Source organism: Pezoporus flaviventris, unplaced genomic scaffold (assembly GCF_033815535.1).
Source record: "Pezoporus flaviventris isolate CSIRO_AGI_PZ_B2104156 unplaced genomic scaffold, CSIRO_AGI_Pfla_v1 ptg000070l, whole genome shotgun sequence".
NCBI classification, from domain to species: domain Eukaryota; kingdom Metazoa; phylum Chordata; class Aves; order Psittaciformes; family Psittacidae; genus Pezoporus; species Pezoporus flaviventris.
Window position 1 is genome coordinate 7,150,563 of NW_026892618.1, and position 20,871 is coordinate 7,171,433.

Consider the following 20,871-nt stretch of genomic DNA (forward strand, 5'->3'; position numbering starts at 1 on the left):
TTAAGGTAATCAAGCAGTAACTCTTTCCCAGGTTATGAGTGAAGTCATCATTTTGCTGGGTTCACTGTTCTTTTCAATATTGACTGAAGCCATGGCACATTGCTGAGTTCTGCAGTAGTGGAACACTGCAGAGAAACTCTTCATGTTTCTGAGCCTTCAACCTGGTGCCACCTTTGATGCCTTCTTTCCCTGCCCCAGACATTACCTGGTGGTGATCCCTGCAGATCTCCGCTACCCATCCACCCAAGTTGCCTGCCTCCATATCACCTGTTATGAAGAAAAGATTCAAGTGAATCTGGTCCTGGAGCGCTCTGCAGGACATGAGCTCTTAATGCAAGAAACCATCCAGAAGAAGAAGGCATTTATGTGCACTAAGTTCTGGGTGAGCAAATCCCATCACTGATTTTCCCTTCTGGAGCGGTAAATCCCTCATGTTACTGCCTGACAAGGGATGACATGGACAGGGTCTACTTTGCCTTGGAGTGAGTCTGCTAGGAGGGAGAGTGGATGGTGCCTAGGGATGCAAAGCCAAACAGAGTATCTGCTGGTCAGGACTGAATTTCCCTTCTGAATCAATTGTTAAATTGCAGTTACATGTGTTAGAATCTACCGCACTTCTGGATATATGAAGAGAACTGACCTGTTCCCTTCTCTTCCGTCCCAGACTAGATGAAGGAGCTTTAGCTCATCTCTGAAGGACCTGTGCAGCTCCACAGCTAAAGCCTGGGGAAATGCATGACATCCTGCAGTTTCTGTAGGACCTGGAGTCAGGCAGCAGCTCAGCTCTTAGGAGCTCCTGAAGAGCAGTTGGATGGAAATTGATGTGCTTGTTATTTTCAAGCAGCAGCTTAGAGCTTATTCATTGTTGGTGAGAATTTAGCAAAGATTTAGGATAAGGCAGATATGCCTAAACATCATGTCTTCTGTTATACAGTACATTCTGTGCTGAGGCTGCTGGGGTCTTTGGCTGCTGGAGACAGGAGCACTTTCTGGTTATCTTTTCTAACCTGGCTTTCTTACTTGCTAGTACATGCTAGTTCTGAAGCCCAGCATCTGAGGCTCTGCTACGGCTTTATTGCTCTCCTTTGATTCTCTGCTACCATCTCCCACCTTTCTGGCTTCTGCCCATCCTCCTGACTGGGTTTGAAGACTCAGAGGTGTAAGGCACCTGCTGGTCACAGAAGGCAAAATTCCTTAACCAGTGGCAAAAAAGAGTCAGGTTCCATGGCATGCTGGGCCTCCTGCTGTCTTGTAGGTCTAAGTGAGATCTAGATGTGATTTGGATCCAGATACTGGTGGGAATGTCCTGGGACAGGTGGAGAGGATCTGGTTGGTTTATTCCACTTTACTCTGAGTTTCTGCTCAGGGCTCCCAGATTACCTGGGAGCTGTGTGCTCTCCTCTCTCTGTATAGGTTACACCTCCAGCTGATGGCACAGAGGAGATTGCCACTGTCAAACTGATCATCACGGGCAAAGGGGTCAATATTGAGGAGAAGGAAAAGGTTCTGATCTCTAAGGCTGGAAGTGGCACCTTCATCCAAACAGACAAGCCCATCTATCAACCAGGGCAGACAGGTGAGAGCTGCAAAAGGGAGCAGCTGTGGGCCCTAGGCTTTTTACTGGTAACACTATATGGGAAGCCTGTGATTGCCTGAAATTCATGGACAGCCCTAGCAGGCGGCTTTGAGACAGTTGAAGACATTGCTCAACAGTCTCTCATTGAGCGATGTTTTCAGTGGCTATAACGTCCAGCTTGTGGTGACTGTGAAGTTGCAGGAGGCAGTAAGTAATTTCCCTGGTATCTTACATGTGGGTATATCCATGTCAGATGTTACCACAAACATGTATAGCACGGAGACAGGACCTGGGGAAACAGACAGAGCAGGGGTCTGCATGGGAGGACTGAAGTTTGATAAATATATTCCTCGATTTCTTTGCCTTCAGTGAGATTCCGCATAGTGACTCTGGATGAGGAATTCATGGTGCTCAATGATTCGGTAAGCCAGCCCTGGGCTGCTGTGGGAAAGGCTGCCTTTTTCCATGTGTGGATCCTACTTCCTTTCTACCCTGCTCATCTGCCATATTTCCAGCTCTTCTACATTTGTCCCTGGTCTAGGCTTGATGAGTGTCCAGAGGAGAATAGTAACTCAAGTAAAAGCTGGTAACTCAGAAAGATGACAGAGCTATACATGTCTCTTGCTCATCTTACGCACAAGCATAAGATATAACGATTCCTGATGTGAGGGGGTCATGGGGAGGGAATGATTTTCAAGTCAAGTTTTGCTGGACATGTGGTGGGGAAGTGGCTCCTAGGAATTGGAACATGGAAAATTAGATTAGAAATTAGGAAACACGTTTTCATTGTGACAATGATCAGATTTTGAAAAAGGTGTCCAGAAAAAGCATTTTCATCTGTGGAGGTGTTCAGAACTCAGCTGCAGGAGGCTATGAGCAGTCTGCTCGAAGAAGACATGCTTCCGCAGGCTGTTGGACTAGCTGACCTGCAGAGGTTCCTTCCAAACTAAGTGATCGTATGCCTCTGTAACCCCTGCAGACTGCAGCTGAGCCAAAGTAGGTGTGGGCAGTGAATTTTCCCCATGGAAGTTTCTGCCAAGAAGTCATTAGCAAGTGCTGGGTGACCTCCAGATTGGCTTTTCCCTTTCTCCAGACCTTACTGTAATGGATTCACCTGATATTTCTCCTTTCTGGTGATGGGTATTTTACTTTATATTGTTGTCAGTGCTCTAAATTTCCAAGTCACTAGTTGCACGTCCTTCAGAGAGGGATTTGCACCCAAAGTACCTTGTTTGTGTTGCTGGCATGTGTTTCTGTTTTCTAATGGTTTTTGCCTTTCCCCCCTCCAGATTTCGCTGTTTCTCCAGGTGAGTGATGCTGAAATCTGGTGTTACAGTAATGTTGATGGCAGCCATTTTACTGAGCTATTCATGTTCAGTTCCTGGTAGATTTTTCAGGCCTCTCAGTAGAATAGTAGAAGTTCAAGATTTCTTAAACTGATGCTCTCCTTACTCTTATGCACTTACTTGAAGTTATGCTCCACTTACTTCAGTAGAAATCTGAGTTGTTCTTGCACGAGTGTAGAAAGATCAACTTAGACCTTTATGGAAAAAGTTGGAACTGTGAAGAATCTTTCCTTGGGATCAGGATTTAGATAAGTGTAGGGAGACTCAGATGCTGGGAGCATTATATTGTCTTCAAAATGTTTTGACTAGCCTATACCAAACCTCATTCCTTACCTATAGAAACTGGTAGTGTGCAGCACTGAAATCCTGCAGCTCAATTTCTATGGGGTGTGGATCAGTGAGATGCTGGAACAGTTAATTGTTTCTTCCTTTCTTGTGGGTGTAGGACCCTAAGGACAACCGGATAGAGCAATGGCTGGATGTGGTCCCCCAAGATGGCATTGCAGATCTGTCTTTCCAGCTAAGTGATGAGCCTTTGCTGGGGACGTATGTCATCAATGTCACCAGTGCAAAAGCTTACGGCAGCTTCTCCGTCCAAGAACATGGTATGGACATTTGGGGGATATGTCTGAACTGCAGAGAGGACCCTGTACTCTTGATCCAGGAAGCTGGGTGCTTATTCCGTGATAACCATCCTGAGAGCAAATGAGAAAAGTAATGGTATCTGTCATGGAAAAGAGTCTAAGCAGAGGCTCAGGAGAGGGATCACTCTGGGACCTTGGGTCAGTGATTGAGAGGAGTGTTGTGTATGGCCACAGGCCTTTGACACAGCTGATTCTGGATCTGTATGTCAGACAAATGGAGGTCACACAAAGGTACACACAAATCTGTTAAAGAAACGGGATATCTTCCTTTCCCCTTCTTGTGACTTTTCCTCCATTTCCTGGCTCTTATTCCACCATGGTCTTACCTTTGTGTTGATTCTCTGCAAAGGCTGTGCCTGGCCAGTGTTTCCGACAGTTCTGTTTTTTCTTTCCAGTGCTACCAAAATTTGAAGTGATCTTTGAGGCACCAAATCAGATTTATGCACTAGATAAAACCTTCCCACTCCGGGTATGTGGCAGGTGAGGACTCTGCTTGGAGGGATGCCCCTGTGTTATTTTCTGGCCTGATGGGCACAAAATGGTTAAGTCCCCATGGGGAGCTGTGGGTAAATTTGCTACACTGCAGTTGCAGGAGGCCAGAATTTTCCATGGCAGCTCTTTGCACTCTGGTGCACCCAAAACATTCGTATAACTTCTGGTACTCTGACATCCCTTATCTAAAGGCACTCCACAAGTCTCTATACCAAAAACATGGTGGAGCAACCTACCCTTTGTCAAGCAGCCATCTGTGGGACAGAATGTGTCAGATGTTTGGTGTTCATCTCCCTGCAGAAGAAAATGGAAATGGAGGAAGCTTTTCCAGATAATGCTTTAACAGAAACTAGAGAGAGGCATAAAGGAATTGCCCCAGGTACAGTCCAAGGACAGCACTAGGTGCCTCATGTAAAGGTGCTTTCTTAATGAAAGATGTTTTATTAGTCACCTGTGTTTCTGCTCATAAGATGATGCATGTTTTCAGCATATCCTGGGGTGATGCTGATGTAAAGTGCAGAGCTCTGTGCTGAGTTAGCAACTAAAACACTCTGGTTTCCCAGAACAGGTTAGTTTGGCACCAGTTGTATCACATAGCCCTTGATCTTTCATCACTGCAGTGCCCTAGCCTGACCCTGCTTACTGGGGCAGGGCTCCTGTGCCTGCTGTATGGCTGCCACTCTTGTGCTATATTGTGAATACATCTGTGAATAAGTGGTCTCTGGGCCCCTGTGTCTCCGAGTGAGTGTTCTGCAAAGCAAGCCTTGTGTTCTCTCACTACATGTAACTGACTCTTCCTTCCTCTCCTCCAAACAGATACGCTTATGGGAAAGCTGTGCATGGGATGGTTCATGTGAACCTTTGTCAGAAGATAGCCCCATTCCTGCCCAGTGCTTCGAAACCAGATCTCTGTCAGGCATTCCACAACCAGGTGAGATGTGTAGCAGGAGCTCAGCAGCATTCAGACATGTCTGTGCTCAGGGTAAGGCGAGGCTGCTGGAGGTTTCAATCGTGATGCTACCCTGTGCCTTTTCCTCTCTCTGTACTTCTAGACAGATGAGACTGGTTGCTTCTTCACACAAGTGAGCCTGTTCTCCTTCAGTCGAGACTTCAGGTATTATCAGGACAGCATAGTTGCAGATGCCTTGCTGATAGAGGATGGCACAGGTAACTGGAAACTTCTCTGGTGGCTGGGAAGAGGCACGTGAAGATGCACTAATCTTACCAAGAATACTGAGGACTTTCAGGCTAGCAAGGGCTTTGAGCTTTCTGAGCCCATTGGGGCCGGCTGTCTGACCTTACAAATACAGAGCCAGCAGTTCCTAATGGCATAACACACTCTGAGTGCATCTGGTCTCAGGTGGTGAAGCCTGGGGACCTCTCTAAGGGCTAGAAGTAGGAGGAAGACTAAATACCCAGATCTCTGGTATGGAATGTGTGTGCAGTTGAACATGTGCATCAGTATAATCAGTGGGTCACTCTGCAGGGAAGTTGCTGAGGGTGCTTGGCTTCCTTGCGCCCTCCCTTACAGTTTCTGTCTCACTGTTTTCATTCAGAGATATACGTCAATGCTTCCCACAAGTTACTTATCTCCAAGGTTGGTGGGATGGCCTTGTTTGATGATGTGAATTCTTACTACCACGCTGGAGAGATATACAGGGGCAAGGTAATTCCTAGTTACAGTCTTTTGGAGGTGAGAGCATGAGCAATGCCTTCACACGGACTGTTATCTAGTGTCTTTTCTGACCTCACCTGCAGCTGGGAGCTTGGGAGGACATAAATGGTGTGCAGAGATAAAACTCTTGAATTGCCAGCAGTGAGAATAGCACCCAAGACTATCATTTGCCAAATAAGCCTGGAGGAGCAGCAACTATGGGGATCAAAATTTGAGGTGAAAATCCAAGCACCTGGAATTTCAGCAGCTGGGAGGGCTTCTGCTGTGAAAGGGTAGAGAGTATTGGAGTGAATGAACGTGGTACTGCAAATGATAATAGGAGGTGACCAGTTTCAGTGTTTATAATATTGTTAGTGTCTGAAAGGGTGACTTTGCTGCGGTTTGAGTAGCAAGACATTCTGTCCACTGATTAGACTCTTCTGCACTTCCCTTGCTCACCATGGTGCTCAGATTAAAGTCATCAACTACCAAGGCAAGGCACTGAAGAATAAAAATGTCCTCCTCATAGTAAGCTATGGAGAGCAGCAATTTAAGCAGAAGTACATCACTGGGGACTGTGGGACAGCTTCATTTAGCCTGAATACAACTGTTTGGAACAGCACCTCAGCTGCACTGGAGGTAAGTGAGGAAGGGTCTGTTGGCAGGGGTACAAATGTATCTCAGAGCTGTTTGTTGCCCCACAGGCATTTCCCTTGTTCCTTCTTGAAGGTTTCAGTAATTCATATCTGAAGCACCTCAGTGCGTTCTGGATTTTGTCTCCCCCTGAGAGCTTATTCTGTTGATCCCACTTGCTTTCCTCATGGACTCAACATAGAGACCTGTGCTATGGTGTTGCTCAGACTTGATCTGAGCCTCTTACCAAGTTCCAGTGAGGGTGATTTGCAGCTGACTCGCTTAACTAGAGAGATTAACTGTTTGGTTATTGGTATTTTTTCTCACCAGGCAAGTGTCCTGCATCAAGATTTGGATCGAGAGCCTGGGACAATTGATTTGAGTTACCAGCGAGCCTCTTACTTCATACGTCCATTCTACAGCACCAGCAGGAGTTTCCTCTCTATTGTCCGTGTGCCAAAAACAGTGCCTTGTGATAAAATGCAGGCTATCCAGGTGGACTTCAGAATTTACCAGGAGGACCTGGAACATGGGCCCAAGCGTGTCATCTTCTCCTACTTTGTGAGTTTCTGGGGACCTGCTAGTGGGTGATGGTTCAAGGTACAAGATCAGCTTCTTCTACGGATTCAGGCCTGGTATTTGATAGATTTGGTTCAGCCCAGGACAGGCAGCTCATCTAGCCATCATGGGGCTGGATCCTGGTTTCAGTCCATGGCTGTAGTAACAGCAAGAAAGCGCCTTTCTTTCAGGCTCTGCACTGGTGCAGGGCAGGTATTTGCCTTACCTGTCCTCCCTCAAGTCTCTTGATCCCCTGAGCTCTCCCTGCTACCTGAGAGTGAGTAAAGCTCATATCCCTTCCTTTGCCCCTGTTTAATCTCTATTTTCAGGGCTACCTTAATCTTCATAGTAATCACAATAACTATGTGACTGACATTTTCTTCCCTTGCTCTATCTTCCCTAGGTCACAGGGAGAAGAAGGATAGTCCATGCAGGTCAGAAGACTGTTTGGGTTGGACTGCCAAGAAGTAAGTGCACTCCCCTGTTTCATGTCTATAAGCACCCTTGTGTTTCATGTCTGCAAGCACCCTTGTCTGTGTCAGCCCAGAAACATGACTGCTACTGCTGAACCCAGGACACCATCTTATCTGGATATGTGGCATAAGCCTCTTGACAGTTTAGAGTTGGCTCACCGCTTTTCTGTTGCATCAGAGTACTGTGCCTTTCTAGCTTTCAGGTCTCCTTTATCCTTCTGCTTGGTACCAAGTGAACAATACTCAGCATTTCCCAGCCCATAGGCTCATCCTCCTTTGCCTTAATTCTCAAAATCTCCTTTTGCTGCCCCTACAAACAGCATGAAACTATAGCCTTACCCTGTGTCAAACCTCTCCTGCTTTAATTTGCGGTTGTCTGCAAGTAATCTGAGTCGTTAGGATGCCGCATTTTGACTCACTGTTGTCTGCTTCTCTAGTTCTTTTTTTTTAAAGCCTAAATTATAGGTGCTTTGGGGTATAAGTCACCACTTTATTGGTGATGGGGTGACATATGTTTGGTGATGGGAGACTTTAAAAGATATCTGAGCCTCTCACTCTTTGTGGAGCTAAGCTTGAACTCCAAAACTGTTTAGTTTCCTTGAGGCAATAAACAGAACCAGGAAGAGTCTTTTGCTGGTCTTGAATAACAGATCCAGAGATGTGCTGAATATTTCAATGGTCTCCAGAAATCTCCTTCGCCCTGCAAACCTTGAAGAAAGGAATTAAACAGATACATGCAAAATAGCAAAATCTGATCAGAGTCCATTTTTACTTATAAATCTACTTTCTCTTCTTCCCTCTCCTCCATCTAGTGCTGAAAGGCTTCTTCTCCATCCCTCTTACCTTCAGCTGGATCTTTGCACCAGCTCCAAGACTTGTTGTTTATGTTATCTTCCCTAATGGAAGAATCATCGCTGATTCTGCCATGTTCAGTGTCTCCATGTGTTTCAGAAATAAGGTAGGATTTGTGTCCATGGCTAAATGTGTGAGAGTGAATGTGTCTGCTGCAAAGAAAGAGAAGACTGAGGGATCCGTAGTTTGTGTAGCTGTGTGTGGCTGATACTACACATGCTGCTGTCACATGAATTGCAGTGCATGAGTGGTGAAGTGTACTGTAACCTATGGAGCAAGTATGTGCTGTGCATAAGTATGTGAAGAGCACTTGGGAAACTGAGACTAACCTCATAAAGAACCCGGAGGTAAGGACTAAGCTTATTTTAGATCTGGGCTTCAAAAGGAGGAGAAAGACAGCTGTGTAAGGTGCGTGATCATGGCTGGCTGGTTTTCTGGGTAGAGAGAATGCTGTGTGAGAATGTGAGAGTGCTGACACAGGAATATCCCCAGTACATTGATGGGTCCCCCTCTGCCATCCATCCTATTAGAACCTCAACATGATGACATTTTAAATACCTTCTGGGGGTCCCTGGGAGATGCCTTGGGTATCCATCCAAGGAAAGTCCTTGGAAACTCTCATCATGTAGGTGCCTTCCCTGCTCAGGAATTGGTAGCGTGGCCAGCAGCAGAAATGTCGCTCAGGTTTTGCCTGCATTCTTCCCATCCAGGTGGAGCTGGCCTTCTCAACACCAGAGACTCTTCCTGATTCAGAGGTTGGTCTCCACCTGCAGGCATCTCCTGGGTCCACATGTGCCATCTGGGCTGTGGATCAGAGTGTACTTGGGCTGAAGACAGGAAAAGAGCTCAGTCGCTCTTTGGTGAGTGAGCCTGCTCCTAATTCTTCCCTTCCCTTGTACTGACATGAAGGAGGGAAAGAGGGAGGAAAGGAGACTGACAGGTCGTTGCATCTGGGCAGTGCTTACCTCCCACTCTGGGTGGCAGTGCTTTGAGCATTTGGGATCATCAGCTCTCTCAGTGTGCCACGGATAAGGGTTAGTGGGCAAGTGTTAAGAAAAGTTGACCATCACTTGGTGCACCAGTGGTAAATCAGCGTCTGTTGTTCTGCCTCATGTTCAGTTCAGCAGGTTGTCTTGGCTCTGTCAGAAGAGTGACAGTGAGCCTGAGCTTTCTGGCATGTGCTCATGCACAGTAGCTAGGAGCAATTCAAACAGGCCTTGGAAGTATGACAGGAAGGGAACGCCAGATTTTATCTGTGCTGATTTTTTCCCCCCTTTTCCTTGCTTTCTCAGATCTATAGGCTGTTCCCATCTGATTATAATGCCAGGTATCCTCGCCAAGTGTCTGAAGATGATCAGTCATGCAGGTTCCCGAATTCTGATGAGCATGATGTGTTTACAGCATTCAGGGTAAAAATGGTTGATTTGATGGGCTGGGATAATTCATGAACTGGGGGAAATGTGCCCCCCTGACCTTACCAGTATTCTAGGGATGCTGTTACGGACAGCGCAGGGAGCATGTCCAGTTTAGGCCCTTGTAACTCACTTGTTATTTGAATAAGCGACTTGAAATGTTGACCGAGAAGAAATTGTATGGTTACTGCGCTTTTGTTGTGTGATTCAGGATGCCAAGGTATTGGTTACTTTAACTGGATTGCACACAGTTTGTCTGATCTCCATAGCATGAGCAATTGCGCTCTGCAGGCTAAGAAGGCATAGTAGTTAAATAAACATGTTTGAATAAGAATAAGTTTGGCTGACTCAGGCCAGATGAATTATCTCTGAAGACCTCATTTGCCCGTTGCTGAGGATTTCAGTAATTCCTTCTTAAAATGAAGCAAGAGAATACTTTCCCAAGCCAGAAGACAGCCAAGACCCCTATGCACGAAGGCAAAAAAAGGCACAGGGTGGAGGGCAGAGAGGAAAGTACAAGCTTCTGGTGCATCAGTTCTGTTTTCCTACAGGAAATGGGGTTGAAGATTATATCCAACACCAATATCAGGAAACCCAGAGTGTGTCCAACCACTCCATCAACAACTATGCTGCAGGAAAAAAGAATGTTTACTTCCAGGCCCATGTTGATGTTTGGTCAGACCCATAAAGCACATAACAGTAAGCATTTGCCAACTGTTCCTTCTTACAGGGGATGCAGCGTCTTTCAGGTGAAAGCAGTCCTGCGTTTGAGCTAAGAGTCAGAACTTGCTGTAATTGCAAATGGAGGAGAAAGAGCATTCCCTGGCCCTGAACCTGTTGTGCTAGTGTGAGGCTGCCAGGGGCTCACAGCTTCTGGCTTTGAAACATTAGTGGGCTGTTTGGATCCTAGGTCTTATTGCTGAGGTGAAGGAATGGTTGCCTTTCCCATGGTGCCTACAAGTACAAGTAGGGCTCAAGAACATCTGTCATGTGAAATGGAGCAAGAGATTTTAAAATCTGGGGTAGAACCTTCTGTTCCAGTACTGTGCTTCTTGAGCTGCTTGTATTAACTGCAGCCTGAGCTGCTCTGCTCTGAACCAGGGCCTGAAGACCCTGTGGTGACTGGGTCTTGGTTATTTCCAGCAGAGTATCTGACATCTACCTATCAGCCCAATATGTTTTCACCTGTTTCTTCAGCTGAAGAGAAAGTAGACAAGCATCTTCTCAAAACCTGGATGTGGGATTCGTATTTTCTGGGGTGAGTAAGCTGAGCTGTGGGGGTCTAGTCTGGGTAGCTTAGTGTGGCTGGGAATGGCAGCAGGTTGGGTCAAAAGCTGCTGAGGAAGATTCCTAAGGACATATCACGGGGTTCATACCTATCAGGCCATTTTTCATAGGAGTCTACATCTTGCACGTTTTCTTTTACGAGATGATCATACAGAAGTATTGCCCATCCATGGGAGGTGGCTGACATAGGAAGACAGGAAAGCAGTTGTGGTGCAGCAGAACAGCTTTATTTACTACCTACGTTCTACTTGTATCTCTCTGGGCTGCATTTCCCAACCTGTTCTCACAGGATATATCCTGGGATGCAGGGGAAGCTGATTTCCAAGGAAGTTCTTCACAGGACAGGGAATTGTGTCCTGTGAGGCTCAGTGAGAGCACAAGGTCTGCTGAGGGAGCTTTTGGAGACTTTTCATCTCCAACTTGGGGAAATCCTTGTCTGGTGACTGGAGTCTACTCAGGCCAGATGCCCCCACATCTGCCCTCTCCCATCTCCACTGTCCTTCCAGCTACATCCATCTCTTCTCTCCCTAGCAGCAGATTATCTGCTGTGTGGTTTGTCCACTAATCTGAGTCACCAAAGGTTATATTTATGTGTTGTTTTCTTGTATGTGCCTGGCAAAAGTGAATGTCTTCAGTTACTGGAGTCAAATAATGTCATTTGCTTTAGCTAGGGCTGTTTAGATGTCTGCTGTGGTAGCAGCCACAAAGCAGTCTGCGGCTCACAGAAGCTGTGATGTAGGCACAAGGCAAGTCTCTGCCCTGTCTTCATGTTGGACTTAAAGCTGTCAGTCTTTCACAGGAAGGTGAATGACTGGGTCTGTCTCTTCTGCTGAGTTCTATTGATGTTGAGCCAGTCCTGTTGCTTTTCTTGTGTGTGGTTCTCTATCCCTAGGCCAAGAAGAATAAAACCGCTGACATCTGTAAACCATTTTTAGATGTGCAAAGGGCAAGTGCTGTCCGAGAAAAGCACTGAGTGTGATCGATGGCATCCTGCAGCCACATAACCTATTGTCAAAAATGTTCTGTTGGTATAAACATCTGAGACAGTGGTTCCATTCTTCTCTGAGGACCTACGAGGGTTACAAGTTCAGTAGAGATTGGGGGTTAGACTGAGGTTAGGGGATGGGGTGCACTGGCAGAAGGGTGCAGACCAGGCCACCTGGTGCTGTGTACAGCAAGATTCAGTTAAATGCTTCTGTTGCATTTCAGTCCCAATGAGAACAAGAGTGTCACTGTCACTGTGCCTGATGCCATCACAGAATGGAAAGTGGGGATGTTCTGCACAGGACCTAATGGCTTTGGACTTGCTCCAGCCACCAGTCTGCTTGTTTTCAAGCCTTTCCTTGTGGATCTTGCACTGCCGTCTTCGGTGATCCAGGGTGAGACCTTCATCTTGAAGGCCACAGTCTTCAACTACCTGCAGCAATGCATGAAGGTAGGTGAGCCCTGATAGCCTCTGCGAGAAAAGCAGGGTATGGGTGGGTAGTAGATGGCTGAAATCTATGGCCTGTGATGTTTATCTTGGTACTACTGCCATGCCTTCTGCCCCTTCAGATTCAAGTGACCCTGAAGGAGTTTGCACACCTCCAGGTAGAGTCATGTAAAGGCTGTGTCTACAGCAGCTGCTTATGTGCTGGTGAAGCTAAGAGCTTTCAGTGGAGTGTCACAGCTGAGCAATTAGGTGAGAAGACCAGCAAGGTGGGGTGGTGGAACTGGGAAGAGATGGGACCAAAGTAGGGATGTTTTGTAAGAGCCGAGACTGAGTGAGGAGTTATTTGCCCCATTAACCAGAGTACTCATTTGCAGTCATCCTAAAGTCATCATTACTCACAAGTCTGTGCTAGGAGATACAGAACCATACAGGGCTCTGATTAGTTTTTCATTGTAAACAGGTGATTTCTGTTATGGTAATGGGAAGTGCTTTCTCAAAAAAATAACACCTAATTATTATTTTCAGGGCTCAAGAACATCACTCTCGGCACAGAGGCTGTGGCCACCAAAGAACTCTGTGGTGAAGAGATACCATTTGTCCCAGACCAAGGACAGAAAGACACAATCACCAAACTCCTTCTAGTCCGGGTCAGACAAGCTGTTCTGTTACCTAGACCTAAAAGTGGGCTTTGTGCAATTCCCACATTTTGTGTGGGTTAATTTTGGGAGTCACCCCTTGCTATTCAAGGTGTGTAATTAGAATCTCAGGCCCTGAGCTGGGACCAAAGATGAGAGCTGATGAATGTGGGAAGTAAAGATGTATCCTCCACTCATACCATGGAAAACTTCAAATATGTGTACTGTTTTATGTCCTCCCTCCTGAGTTCTCTGCTGATTCTTACAACATCAGTTTCACAGACATTCAGAAGTTATAATGTTCTGAAAACACATGCTGGTTTTTTACCTGAAAAGAAAACTATTGACGATAATTTACATTTTTATATGATAGTGATGTTACTCCCTCTGACTCTCCAGCCTGAAACAGGATTCTGTCCATATCTCTTTCTAATCCACTTGTAATCCTGTTTCTCTCCTGTATGCTCATTATAATGCAACGTCTATGTGCTCCAACAGCCAGAGGGAGTGTTGGTAGAAAAGGCTCACAGCTCCATCCTGTGTCCTGAAAAAGGTAGAGAGATTTTTCTCTTCTTTCACCCTGCTCATCCCCTGCTTCCTGCCTAACCATTTCCTGAGTCTCTCTACTTGTTGGAATGTTTTCTCTTGTCATCATGACTAAGCTACAGAAGCATACTCTAATTGCCATCTAGAGCTTCCCCTGGATAAGGATGTGGAGAGGTCCCATCTTTCAGCATCAACATCCCTGACTGTAATGTGACAGGCTTGAGGCCTTTTTCACCTGTAGTAATAAAACGAGACTACTGAAGATGGCAAGGATAGAGGAGATGACTTAGGATTGCTGTTCCTGTCTTGAATTTTATGGTGTATTATGGGGCCATTAGCAGATTTTGAGAGCACAAGGCACATGGAGGAGACATGCCTGCAACTGAAATCTGAAGTGAGGTGGAGTAACTTCTATAGAGAAAAGCAGGTGTCTTTGACCACAGGGGGTTTCCAAGAGAGAATCCTCTCAGCCCCCCTGTAGCAGGAAGGCTGTTAGGACAGTGCAGGCATCACGAGGTGGATGAAGCTGGAGGTGGAATGGGACAGGGCTTTTGAGGTGATCTGCAACCCCTGTGATGGGAAATGGAGTGTTAGCACAGCACAGTCTTGAACGGTTTCTGAGGATTTTGAAGGCTGTTTTCATCAGAATGCATCTTTTTTTGTCTTCCTCACACACCTTACTCCATTGGTGTCAGGGAATCCAGCACAGGAGTCTGTGTCCTTGATGTTGCCTCTAGATGTGATTGAAGGTTCAGTCAGAGCCACCATCTTGGTTACCGGTAAGGATTTCTGCTAAAATCCCAAATCTCCGAGCTTAGCTGTAGGAAAGCCCAAACCCAGAAAACCCCCGTACCCTTTCTAAGGTTTCCAAGGCTTCAGTGCCTTATTCTCCCCATGTGTGCAGCTGTGTTTCCTAATTCCTGATAGCCTAAAACATTCAGCAAGGGCGAGAGTGTTCTGTTTATGGGATGGCAATGTGCAGAGTCCATATGGAGGGCACAGTGTAACTGATAACCTGGGTGGACAGAGGTGCCCCCACACTGCTGTGCTGGGGCTGTTATGCTGGGTGCACTGCTGGGAATGGGCCTCAGGTATGAGGAGGTGAATCCTCAAGCTTCCTGCGCAGCAGGTGGTCAGGGTGCCTATGCTCTGTTCCAGGTGACCTCATGGGGATGGCACTGCAGAACATGGACCACCTGGTGCAGTTGCCCCACGGCTGTGGGGAGCAGAACATGGTGCTGTTTGCCCCCATTGTCTATGTGCTGCAGTACCTGGAGAAGACGAGGCAGCTGACCCTTGAGATCAAGGAGAGGGCGACAGGATTCCTGCGCAATGGCAAGTACAACAGACCCACCTTGCTCCTCTGCCTTCCCCAGTGTCCAATCCATCAGTAGTCCTGGGTGTCTACTCCCCTTCCACTCAGAGTACTCAACCACCCCATTCCCATCACAGTGATTTCATTGCAAATGCCATTCTGAGCACTCATGTGCTATCCTGCTTCCCAGGGTACCAGATACAGCTGCAGTATCAGCACCCTGATGGTTCCTACAGTGAATTTGGTACCAAGGATGAGTACGGTAATACTTGGTAAGCCCAGGTCTCTTTCCCTGCTGTCTATCATTTGCTGTCTGACAGCCTGGAGGTGGGCAGTTGTCCGCTTCCAGCGTTGAATCCATTCCATCTTGTTGAAGCCAAAGTGTTCCAGACATTTTGTGAGCTAGGAGCTCCCCAGGGGTATGCAACTCTCCTGAGGATGAACTGTCCTTGGAGCAGCAAATTAGGAATAGCAGAATAGGTGAGGAGAGACCCACCAGATTAAAGCTCCCACTTTTTTTCTTTTTTCCTCAACTTCTGCTTAGATTCTTTCTTCCCCACTCGTTCTTCCCTCTCTTTCATTCACTCTATCTCTTTCTGCTTCTCTCTTCCCTTATGCCTTTTTTTGTGTTCTCTCCCCAACCAGGCTGACCGCATTTGTGGTTAAATGCTTTGTCCAAGCCAAGCCATACATTTTCCTGGACAACAGGACCATCCAAGCTGCTCTTACCTGGCTGGAGTTTCACCAGCTTCCCAATGGTTGCTTCAGAAATGTGGGCCAGCTTTTCCACACAGCCATGAAGGTAGGAGCCACAGCACCTCGAAGGACAACTCAAAACAGTTCTTGCCAAGTGTACTGATAATTGTTTAGTTCACTTTCCTGTGTTGTTCTGCTTTCTTGTGTGGGAGCAAGCCAGGGATAGGTGGGACCTTTGCTGAAAAGCTTCAGGTCTTTGGGTATTAACTTTTCCAGCTTTTTGGATGTTTATGCTTTTTGTAGGGAGGTGTGGATGGGGAAGTCTCCTTGGCTGCCTACATCACGGCTGCATACTTGGAGGCAGGAGAGACACTGGAGGTAAATATTGGGATTCTTTGCTATGCTTTTGCCTTAAGGTTTGAATCCTGAAGAGCTTAGTGGTGTCGCTGAGGCAGGCCTTCTTGGAGAGGCTTGTGAACAAAGTGATAATAGAAAAGTAGGACTTATTGAAATGATGGAAGTTTAGCTTATAGTGCTTCTGCTGGGCTTTATCAAGAGACAGCAACCAAAAAGAAGCAGTTGGACCCTGGGGCCTTTTGGGACGGCAACCACTGCAAGCCTTTGGCTCCTGTTTGGAATAACATAGCTAAATGCTGGAATACAATGCTACTGAAACCAGTGGATTTGCTGCTTCTTATCAAGAGCAGTGCTGGTGTTCTGGGGGAAACTGGAAATCCCAGTGATGCTGCAAGGCCCTGTGGAGGTGAACTGAACACAGTAACCTTGGTCAGAGTGTTATGTGTAAGCATTTGCAATGGTGAGCTTTTGCTGTTGTGTTTGGACTTGGAAAGTAAGATGTGGTGGTGTTATTCCAGCAGAAATGGCTTTCATTTCATTGAGAGAGCACTGCTGAAGCCCATCACCAGCTCAGGGAGGGGGTCTATCAAGCGTGTCGCACCAGGGACTGGAGAACGGTCCTTACTGGTGCTGCGCTGATACAAAGAGAAGAAGGCAGGCTCAAGCACAGGGATGGATACCTGGGTGAATGATTGGGGTACTTTCTGTGTCTGCATATGCTAATGCATCCTCCTGCTTGTGTCTCAGTGTTTGCCTGCCTCACATATGTTTGATGTGACCAACGCCCATGTAACTCTTTCCTGTAGAGTACAGTGGTGCGCAAGGCTCTTGGCTGCATTACTCCTTTCCTACCCAAAGCTGCCAGCACTTACACTCAGGCCCTGCTGGCCTACACCTTTGCCCTGGCTAAGGACTCTCAACGCACGCAAGAGCTACTTGATACGCTTGATCGAAAGGCAATCAGAGCAGGTATGGGAACCTCAGTGTCAGGTGGACATCAGAGAAAGGACAAGTGACCTTTCTGAGCCCTTGGTTACATGCAACCTGGAAGGACCATAGCCTTGGCCTCTAGGCGCTTCAGGACTAGCGAGTGGGTAGCTAGCTAGTATCAAGTAGCTAGTGGACTGGCAAACGGGGCAATGGAGAGCTCAGATGTGTGGGAGGTAAAGTGTATGCAGATTATCGGCATATTAGTTTTTGCATATCACCTTGGTATGTAATATGGAGTATTGGATATTGCAAAATGCATGGGATTGCAAATTGACCCAGTGACATGATGACCCAGCCAAGAGGGATTTACTTGATTGTCTTTGCAGACACAAGCCACTGCGCCTCAGAAGCCTCAGGATTTCTTTCCTGACATCCCTCAATGTCATCTGTTGCTTTCCTTTCCCAGGCGGGCAGATTCACTGGAGTCAGACCTTGTCCAAGCCCGGACCCAGCACCAGCCCTTGGTCACAGCCACTGTCCGTGGATGTGGAGTTGACAGCCTATGTCCTCCTGGCCCTGCTCTCCAAGCCAAATGTCACAGGGTCAGATCTCACCACAGCCTCTGGCATAGTGGCCTGGCTCACCAGGCAGCAGAATGCCTATGGAGGGTTTGCCTCAACGCAGGTAATTTGTGGCCTGGGAAGGGGATGTTGCTTGAGAAAGAACTTCTGTACAGTGTATGCACAATATTTGCAAGTGCAAATGCTTTGAGGAGAGGAGCTCTTGTATATGGAGGTCCTCAGGACAGTGAGATCAAGTTTCTTTGGGTCTCAGAGCTGCAAATGTAATTGTTCCTTCATTTTCAGGACACAATAGTTGCCCTGCAGGCCTTGGCTAAGTATGCAGCGCTGACGTACAGCACGAAAGGGGTTGCAGAAGTGAGGGTGAGGTCCCAGAGAGGCTTTGGGAGGAAGTTCCAGGTCTCCTACGAGAACCGGCTGTTGGTGCAGGAGGCAGCACTGACAGAAGTCCCGGGCAAGTTCTCAGTGCAGGCCCAAGGCAGCTGTTGTGTCTTTACCCAGGTAGGTTCCCACAGACCCTGCTGGGACAAACCTCTGCTCATCACCTTATCAAAACCAAAGCTCTCCGTTGCAGCTCTATGCAAGGAAACGTGCATTAACTGTGCTTTAATCCCAGCCTGTTGCCAGTGCAACAAACGTGTCTGCTGGAGGACTGTGTCCAAATGTGAGGACAGTGATGCTTCCATGGCTCTCAAGTATTGGAGGGTGGAAATGCTCTGTTAGTGGTCCTGCTAATGTGTGCCTGACCTGCACAGTCTCAAGGGGAAGTGTGAGGAGAAAGGAGCCCCTAGATGGATGGGTCATGGAAAGTTTCCAATCTGAGTGGCCTTTATTTTGGGTACTGGGATGAGTGTGTTCACTGAATGGTTTATCCAGTCACTGCCTGGGGCCCCTATCTTGAGGATTAAAGTAGTCAGTAAAAAAAAAAAGTATGATAGATGATATTGAACTAACTATCCATGTCTTATTCTGTCTTTTTGTGTCTCCCTGCAGATGGTGCTGAGGTACAACACGCTGTCCCCACAGGTCTCCACATCCTTTGCCTTGCGAGTGAAAACTGAACCAAACAATTGCACTGAGGATGATATACACTCTGTTACTGTCTATGTCAATGTCAGGTGACTTCTAAAGACGTCGCTTCAATTGGGAAGAAAAGCCATGCATGGCTGGAGAGCTGAGGGGTGCTTCTTGACTGCAGTGGGGCACCAGGCAGTTTCAGCGGAAGGTCCAGGTGGAACATAGGGAAGGAAAAATACAAGTGTCTCTGGGAATAGGGAACTGTTTCTGAGGGCTTTGGCTCTTCCTAGGGAGAAGAGTGCAAGTTGTCACCTCAAATAGGGGATGCTCAGAGCAGTGCAGACATCATCTGCCTGCTGTGAGAGGGAGAAGTGACTGCCTTGGCCCTGGTCCTGGCTGGGCTCCTGGCTCAGGGTCCTGCATGCATGGTATGGTGGTGAAGGGAAGGGGAAGCTGGGAGTGACTCTCTTTTTTGATCTTCTCCCCCAGGTACACTGGGAAGAGATCCATTTCCAACATGGTGATTGTAGAGGTGTCCCTACTGTCTGGATTCATCCTGGCTCCAGGATCTGGGATGTCTGTAAGAAGCCTGGAATCAGGATGGTGGTGGGGTGTCAATAGGACCATATGCCCAGGGAGAGGGGGAGGTTGCATAGGAAGGTGTAGCCTGTCTCTCTCTTGAGCAATCTTGTCATCCCTTGCCCTCTGCCTCACAACAAACATGAACATAGTGTCAGCTCTCTGTGCTTTGAGGATAGTGATCCTTCTGGCCAAATTTGCTCAGCATATCCTTGACAGCTAAGTAGCCTAGGTTCCCTTCCTTGGGTTTTGTGGGAGCTGATTGGCCCTGCAGGGAGATCAGCCTGAAGGGGCAAGAGTCCAAACTAAATTTGGAAGTGAGTGAATGAGAATCTGCCCACTCAAGCTTACCTAAACCTTGTTGTGATGTCTCACACTTGCTTTTCAAAAGACTCAACTAAATTGCTTCCTCTGCTCTCCTGTCCTAGCTGCAGCACTGGCACTCTGTAAGAAGAACTGAGCAAACACAAGGAGGTGTTGCCATCTACTTGGACAAGGTATGTGTCTACTACTATAGAAGCTGCAGGAGTGGGGGGCAGTTGTGGAGTTGTGTGGGGAATCCAGGGCTGGACTAGCAGAGCAGGACTTTCAAGAGTCATTTTGACTCTACAGAGTAGGATCAAACTGATGCCTATCAGCAGGATCAAATTTGGGTGAGGAATAAAAAGAACAGCTCATAAGTGAACTTTCCTTTGCTCTTCTTCTCCAGCTGAGCCACAAGTCTGAGACCTATGTCCTGCATCTGGAGCGGGAGATTGGAGTGATCAACTTGAAGCCAGGCTATGTCAGGGTCTATGACTACTACCATCCAGGTCAGTGTGGAGTGATGCGCTTCCAGGACTGTCTGGGTGTTTGCACTTGGCTGTGTAAGGATAACTTAGATCTGTCTTGTTACAGAGGATCAGGCCCTGGCTGATTATAATATCTCCTGCATCTGAGGTAGGTGTGAGTCCCTTCCTCAGCTCCCACACAGAGCTAGCAGTCTTGTGATGTTTCTTCTGCAACCCAGCCACCTCTCTCTGTCCCGCAGGGGCCCTGCGTGTCTCTGATTCAGCATGTTCCCTTCATCTAGGACTATATCTAGGGCTTCCAGGGACTTTAGTCTCTGCCCTTGTTTTTGTGGACTTTGTAATGTATTTTTTGCTGGGGTTGCCCTGTGGGCAGGACATGATGTGATTAACATGTGTCCATGCTGTGAAGGATCAGTAGTGTGCGTTTTCTGGGACTCTCATAGATGGTTTGCACCGTTCCAGAACAACTTTCAGGCAGGATTCATGGTACCAGTTTCAGCTTACTCTGTCTGGGTATGCAGAGTCCCTCTTTCTGGGTAGGTAAAACAAGGACACTAGATCAAACCAGAGAAACCTTTTCCCTTAGAGTCCTTAGAGACTGCCTGGGCTTCCTAGCTATTAGCATCCCAGAGTTAATGATTTGGGTTGTATTATTTGCTCTCTTCTGCTTTCATTTCTCCAAGGGCTTGTTCTGCTCCCTTACTGTCCACTTTCAGCCCACAGAGATCCTACTAGTGCAAGATGCGAGATGGGAAGTCACATTTCAGTGGGCTTGGGATATTGGTGCTGGGACAGATCTCAAACTGGATTTCAGGACTAACTTCAGCCAAGCCATGCTGCTCATCCTGACAGCCATTTTCTGGAGAATTCTTCGGGGTGTCTGATTAATTCTGATTGCTTTAATTGAGGGATTTTCTTGCTTGTAAATATATAAAATAAAATATAAAGCACAAATCTGGCTGCTGTGTATCTGGATTCTTGTGACAGAGGATTACCTTGCAGGAGAGGGCAGAAGTGAACTCTTAGAGAGTGCATCTGAACCACGTACCTGGCATTTATTTCTTC

The 20,871-nt window shown here is 47.1% G+C and overlaps 1 protein-coding gene across 2 annotated transcripts; it reads left to right on the plus strand.

The window, feature by feature from the left end:
* Positions 1–205: 205 nt before the first annotated feature.
* On the plus strand, positions 206–20,767 carry LOC133278972 (alpha-2-macroglobulin-like protein 1). 2 transcript variants are annotated; one of them, XM_061472298.1, is made up of 35 exons: positions 206–382; positions 1,414–1,576; positions 1,946–1,998; positions 2,866–2,883; positions 3,368–3,527; positions 3,962–4,046; positions 4,875–4,989; positions 5,111–5,225; positions 5,615–5,724; positions 6,184–6,351; positions 6,676–6,906; positions 7,307–7,370; positions 8,189–8,334; positions 8,939–9,088; positions 9,521–9,637; positions 10,192–10,339; positions 10,784–10,898; positions 12,137–12,362; positions 12,482–12,608; positions 12,885–13,006; positions 13,493–13,547; positions 14,236–14,319; positions 14,699–14,875; positions 15,046–15,127; positions 15,501–15,657; positions 15,855–15,929; positions 16,715–16,877; positions 17,305–17,522; positions 17,705–17,920; positions 18,413–18,537; positions 18,926–19,016; positions 19,444–19,512; positions 19,725–19,827; positions 19,913–19,954; positions 20,523–20,767. In XM_061472298.1, the coding sequence occupies exons 1-34, from the start codon at positions 332–334 to the stop codon at positions 19,951–19,953; spliced, it is 4,140 nt and encodes a 1,379-aa protein (XP_061328282.1). In that variant the 5' UTR covers positions 206–331; the 3' UTR covers position 19,954; positions 20,523–20,767. The 2 variants fall into 2 exon arrangements, with proteins under 2 accessions (XP_061328282.1, XP_061328281.1); XM_061472297.1 differs by lacking the exons at positions 206–382; positions 1,414–1,576; positions 1,946–1,998; ... (1 more) ...; positions 3,368–3,527; positions 3,962–4,046 and having other exon boundaries at positions 4,878–4,989; positions 20,490–20,767.
* Positions 20,768–20,871: the final 104 nt, after the last annotated feature.

Bases quoted from the DNA above. Each gene is read 5' to 3' on its own strand.
- LOC133278972 (XM_061472298.1), top strand. From the start codon at position 332: ATGCAAGAAACCATCCAGAAGAAGAAGGCATTTATGTGCACTAAGTTC. The intron at 6,907-7,306 runs GTGAGTTTCTGG...TATCTTCCCTAG, and splicing joins GTGTCATCTTCTCCTACTTT to GTCACAGGGAGAAGAAGGAT. The intron at 14,320-14,698 runs GTAAGGATTTCT...GCTCTGTTCCAG, and splicing joins AGCCACCATCTTGGTTACCG to GTGACCTCATGGGGATGGCA.